Source organism: Dendrobium catenatum, unplaced genomic scaffold (genome assembly GCF_001605985.2).
Source record: "Dendrobium catenatum unplaced genomic scaffold, ASM160598v2 fragScaff_scaffold_716, whole genome shotgun sequence".
Classification (NCBI taxonomy): Eukaryota; Viridiplantae; Streptophyta; class Magnoliopsida; order Asparagales; family Orchidaceae; genus Dendrobium; species Dendrobium catenatum.
The window spans coordinates 16,988,510-16,995,076 of record NW_021319178.1 but is presented as its reverse complement, the minus strand read 5'-3'; the positions used below and the strand labels follow the sequence as shown (position 1 = coordinate 16,995,076).

General features: G+C 36.4%; 1 protein-coding gene across 1 annotated transcript; it reads right to left on the bottom strand.

Annotated features, from left to right (window-relative positions):
* Window positions 1-3,649: 3,649 nt before the first annotated feature.
* LOC110104067 lies at window positions 3,650-5,396 on the bottom strand. Its single transcript, XM_020833017.1, has 4 exons — window positions 5,090-5,396; window positions 4,619-4,728; window positions 4,111-4,492; window positions 3,650-4,038 (listed from the first exon to the last, which is right to left on the bottom strand). The coding sequence occupies exons 1-4, from the start codon at window positions 5,394-5,396 to the stop codon at window positions 3,650-3,652; spliced, it is 1,188 nt and encodes a 395-aa protein (XP_020688676.1).
* Window positions 5,397-6,567: the final 1,171 nt, after the last annotated feature.

Here is a 6,567-nt window from a genome sequence, read left to right as displayed (position 1 = left end):
ATTGAAGTTAATTAATCTTCATTTTGTCATTTTTGTAATAATTATATTTATTTAATTTGTCTAGCATGAATCATGACCTTGATTAACTTTTCTTATCTTAGTTGTTCTTTGATTTAAAATTATGATTTTTTTTAGTATTATGGAATTATGATTGTTATTGCATTTAGTTTAAAATAATTTTCTAAGTCAATTCTTTTGGTTTTTTGTTTGACATCTTTCATTTCAATTTCTACCTCCCTTTTTATTATTGTCAAAAGTGGGAGTAATACTATTGTTTATTTATGTTTGTTGATTTGTATTTTTGGGTTCGTATTTTGTGTTTAATAATATTGTTTGCTTATGTTTGTTGATTTGTATTTTCGTGTTCGTATTTTTGTTGTGTTTTTGTGTCTTTTATTTGTTGTGTTTAGATTTTTTTTAATCTTCATGAAAATCCCTATATTCAAATATGTTCAGTCATTTAGGAAGAGCTAAGGAGAAATTTAGGGTTTAAATAATAACTCAAATAATAATTGTGTTGCCATCATAAAAAAGTGGAAGATTATTTCAAGTTAGTTTTCATAACTATATTTTTCATATAATGTGTTTTTTATGATTCCAAATATTATTATCTTTATTATTATTTCTCCTAACATATATTGGATATATTGCTTTTATTGTTTGTTTATTCTAACATTTCAGGGAAAGTATACTCAAGATTGTTGAAGACTTCAAATCAAATTAGAATAGGGTTAATTGTAAATGGAGTCTATATTTTTCATTTTTATTGAGTCTGAGAAGTGTTTTTTTTTACGAAATGCATCCAAATTGCATTAAGTAACAATGAAACTAATTACAATTGTTAAAAGGATCACATTCCTCCTTGATTGAATTAAATAACAAGGAAGGAATGTTATTAAAAGAAAAGCTATAAAAAAAGAAACTACTTTCCAATGCCATAGTAGCACACAAATTGGTTACTTTTTTACAACTTCTATTGGTATGTTGAAAAATAACTTTATGAAAGTCATTTAAGAATAAGAATTTCTTTGCCTGCCACCTATCCACAAGCATTTATTCTTTTTTAAAGAATCTTGGATGAAAGTAATAATGTTGAGGTTGTCACTCTCAATAATCACCCCTTTGTACTCAAGCATCCAACTCCTTATATGCTCCCTAACCGAGAAAACAACCTCCACCTCAAGCTGAACAATATCCCAATGGACTTTATTCTTCCCAAAAGCAATGATGAATATACCCTTGTGATCTCTGAAGATTCCACCGATTCTAGAACAATTAGAACTAAGCAATGAAGCATATATATTGATCTTCATCCAGTCTTTCGGTGGAGGGCACCAAGAATCATGAGACTCCCTAAGGAGATTAGAACCCTAGTTGGAAAGATGTGGACTACATTTAGTAATGACCAAAGATAAAGCATTCACAGCTACCAAAGAATAAGGCAAAGCAGCTTTTCCATGCTTAACATCATTCTGATTCTTCCAAGAGAGGTAGACAATGGTGCAATAGATTTTTACAATACCAGAATTTCGAGATGTTAACCTTCTTAGCTCCTGCAAACAACACTTTAACGATTGGAAAACCGAAATATGGATACCCCACTCAAGTATCTGAGTAATGACCTCAACCACATATTTGCATTGAACCATAATGTGTTCACAGTTCTTAACTGATTGGCAACCTCTAGCACATGAATCATCCACAGCAATCCTGCGGTACTTAAGAAACAAGTTAGTTGGAATTGCAGATTTCCCAAGTCTCCACCAGAATATCTCCACTTTCTTGTTAAGCTTGAGTTTATTAAGCCAATTATAATAACTATCATCATCCATATTGAATTTATGTCTCAGTATTTGCTCATAAGACATAGCAGAAAATGTCTTATCCGAGCACATATTCAGCAGCTCCACCCGATCCTCCATACCGAAATCTATCTGAATTTGACTGATCAAAAGGATGAGATCAGGATGAAAAAAATCCTAAAGCAGAACATAATTCCATTGTCCTTCCCTCAATAACAATTGGTGTACATACATCCGTTCCAATGATACACAATCAACAAACGTTGGCCACCGATTAATGCACTTGTCTAACAACTAGGCATCATTTAACACATTGATATTATCACCACTGCCTACTTTCCATCTGGTTTATATTCTTCAACTATCTACCACCATCTAGCAGGATTTTCCAGGCATTGTAAGTGAGTCTCTTATGTGTACCATTCATAATCTCATCCCCATACTTATTTTTAATTATTCTATGGAATAACGTCTCCAGTTTCTTCATAAAGTCCCAGGCCAGCTTCAATCTCAAAGAACCAATCCTCATTACAGGAGATTGTAGTCCCATTCCTCCCATACTTCTTGGTTTACACAATTCTCCCCATGCCACATAATGCATACTTCGGTTTCCATCAGGTTTGTGCCAAATGAAACTTCTACAAAGTTTTTCCAACTCATACAGCATTCTTTTAGGAATCAAAGATGTGTAACTAAAAAGTTTGGCATAGACAACAAAGTGCTTGTAATGAGAGTAATCTTACCTCCCAATTATAATGACTTCTTACCCCAAGCATGAGTCTATCCATGACATTGCTCAACACTTCTTGAAAATCAGCCATCTTTAATCTGTTAAGAGACATCTTTATCCCTAGATAACTCATCTCCTTATCCACTTTGTATCCAAACAATCAAACAATCTTCTTCTTTATGTGATATCTGACATCCTTGCCGAAAATAATCTGAGATTTGCTAACATTAATCCTTTGGCCTGTCCATTTGCAAAAGTCTTCAACAATAGCCTTCAAAGCTTTAGCTAAAGCCATGGAGACATGAGAGAAGATTAAAAAATCATCTGCATAGAGCAGATGTGTAATCCTTGGACCTCTAGGAGAGACTTTAATACCAAGAGTTTGTCCCCTCTGCTCTAAAGAGTTATACATCAATTGGAAGCACATGATGAAGAGGTATGGAGAGAGTGGACATCCTTGATGGAAGCCACTTTGAGCATTAATCCAATCGGAATTCTTCCCATTGATAATGATAGAAAACCTCACATATACAACATATTCCATGAGAAGGTTTGAAAACAAAGAAGGAAACCCATACCATTTAAGTATTTGGCCAAGTGTAGGCCACCCCATGCTATCATACGCTTGCTCCATATCTAGCTTCAAGGCCATCAACCCCTTCTTGTTTTTGGATATTTTGAACTTATGAAAGATCTCCTGAGCCAGCAAACAATGCTCAGAAATTGATCTTCCTAGAATAAAGGCCATTTGCTCTTCAGTAATTATCTTGGAATTACACTTCTTCAATCTATTAACTAAAATAGTAGCTGCAATCTTATAGTTAGTCTGGCATAGGCTGATAGGCCTGTAATTGGATGGAATCAGAGTGTTTTTTATTTTAGCAATCAAAACTATAAGAGTGTCCTTCCAATCCATATTCATATGGCTAGAATTTAGAAAGCATTTAGTAGCATTCCACAAAGCTTCCCAAACAATATCCCAATAACACTTATAAAAAGAGGAAGTGACTCCATCCATACCTGGAGATCTGTTATTCCCCTACTGAAAAACTGATACCTGCAGTTCATTAACAGAAAATTCTGAAGTCAATGCAGCTACCTCATCCGAATTCAATCTCTAGTTCTCAGAAACCGATGGCCAACCTAATAAATCACAAGTTCTGGACTGCCATTTTGCTTCAAAATACTGAATGAAAACCTTCTCAATTTGATCATCTTCCTCTTGCAAGTTATTGTGCACATCTTTAATTTGAACCACCCTATTACCATTCCTTCTTGCCGTAGCAAAATTGTGAAATAGCTTTGAATTTGTGTCTCCTTCCTCATGCCACCTTGCTTTTGCCCTTTGATTCCACCAAGTTGATAATCTCCTCAATGTCACATTAAGCTCATGAACTTTGCTTCTAAGCACAAGAAGATCATCACCTGACCAATCTTCTCCCACAGCCTCTTTGTTTTGAAGTTCAAGTATTTCCCTTTTCAGACTTTCCTTTAGCTCATTTAAGTCTTTGCACTTATTTTTACTCCAAAAAAATAATGCTTCTAGCGTTCTATTAAGCTTCCTTTATAGGATCATACCTTCATCACCAAAATCATTCTTCCTCCATGAATGGTACACAATAGTCCTAGCCACTGGATAAGATCTCCATGTATCCTCAAATTTGATGTTCTTCACCTTGAGACGCACCCTTTCATCCAATTTGAAGACAATTGGACTATGATCCGATGCCACTCTTGCTAGATGTCTAGTATGAGCAAAAGGAAGCTTTTGAAGTGCAACCGAGTTCACCAAGCACCTATTTAGCCTTTCCCAAATTCGAGAGGCTCCTTCCTTGTTGTTGCACCATGTAAACCTTGGTCCAATGCTTCTCACATCATGGAAATCTGAGTTTGTCATAAAACACTTCATATCTCCAGGCCCTTTGGAAAAAAGGAACCTCTTACCTCCTCTCTTCTCCTCCTTATTCAAAATACAATTGAAATCCCCACCAATGATAGAAGGAATAAAATCCTTCATGTACCCTCCAAGCTAGCTCCAAAGATTCTCCCTCTCCTTACAACATCGGCTCCCATAAATAGTGGAAACCTTCCAAGACCTAAGGCTAGGAACCGAGAGGTCCCCAATAATCAATTGGGAAGAAGTCTCCTCCACCACAAAATACACAATCTTGTTATTCCAAAGCACCAAAACACCCCCTGAAAGACCAACAACAGGGTAATGGAAATACTCCCAATAATTCTTAATAAGGCAATCAACATCCCTCCTATCAATGCTGGTCATTTTGGTCTCCATTAACCCAATAAAAAAGACGTCCTGATCTCTAACAATCTCCTTCAGTACAAGGAGGCCTCCTTCTTTCTAGCCCCCCTGCAATTCCAAAATAATAGAGAAGACATTACACCCTTGATGGGGATCTCTCCCCACTCATGGAATTTACCCTTCCATCCCTCTTCTTCTTTTTATATCCTGGTTCTAGTGGTCCCAAAGATTTTAATTCTTTGGCAAGTTTATTTTTATTAACACCACTGTGAATAGCCATGCCATTATTTACAATACCTGGATCATCTACTTCCATACCCGTATCTCCAGCAACAACAACCTCCTCATTGTAGGGGGTATCCGTATTCTTCAGTTTATCAATCTCCTCAATTTTTTCCAGTGGTTCTTCCCCGATGTCTTCAAGCAAAACAGCATATCTGTTAGTTACAGAAATAGTTGGCATCTTGTCTTCAGCAGTTTTCTTTCCACCTGGCCATTTATTAGAAACCATATCAGGAATATCCACAACAACAGCAACCTCCTTTTCAATTGGAATTTGTTTTTGCATATTATTCCTCTGATTTTTGTTCCCCAAATTCTCCATCCTGATTCCATTATGATCATTCACTCTTCTTCTAATAGCTCTATCCTTAGTAAACAATTTATTCTTAAATTGAACATGTATTGACGGGCCATATTCAGACTTAATCACAGAGGGATTGGCTTCAGAAATTTTCTTCTTTACTTCACCTGTATCAGCATCTGTCTTTCTAATATTTTGATCTGTAATCCCCTAAACTACACCATCAGGACATTCAACCTTATCATGTCCCACTTGACCACAATGATAACAAATCAAATCAACCTTATCATACTCCACCCGTTGGAAAAATCTCCCCCTTCTACCCAAACTCCACGGTAGTTTCTTCTCCAAATCAATCTTGTCACAAACACGAGCAAATTCTCATTTCCCCCATCGAAATGTATTTCCATCTATGTACATTGGTGCTCCAAAACGAGATGCAATTCTCGCTATATTATCCTCATCCCAGCAGTATAGCAGCAAACATGGAAATCTGATCCAGACAGGAGCGGGGATCCCCTTGAAAGAATAGGGATCAAAAGTAGGGGACCATCTATCCATGCTGACAATGCAGCCACAAACATACCACGGTCTGCCATTGAGAATTTCCTCCACAGCCTCCTCCGTCTAGAATGAACAAAGAATCCAATTCATACCAATTGACGTCATGTAGAATCCACCATACTTACTCCATTGCCTTCTCAGTTCTACGATGCAACCTGAGAGAGGCACATTGTTTCCCAAAACTTTTATTGCTATTGAATGTTTCAAAACTTGTGTATTTTTTGATTCCATATCCGAATTAAGCCTGAAAGCAATCCCATCTTCTGATAATTCAACTTTTTCTCTGTTAAAATCAATCTTGATTTGTTTCGGCTTTTTCCAAGCTTCAATAACCTCTTTCATACCATCCAGTTTATTGTGATCCTCCATATTATTTACCAAGATTCTGTCATTCATCGAATCCGTCCCATAACCCTTTCTGAGATCATGGTTCTCATCCATCATCTGAGCATCCTCAGGTTTCAGATCATTTCCCATGTTTCGACCCTCATTCATCTCAAAAGTTCCAGAAAATCTATAATCCTTCAAGATTACATCATCTGACGTCAAAGAATCAAGAATGTGTGTACCTGGAATCTCCTTTGGATCCACATTCCTCCTAGCCGCTACATCATCCACCATCACCTTC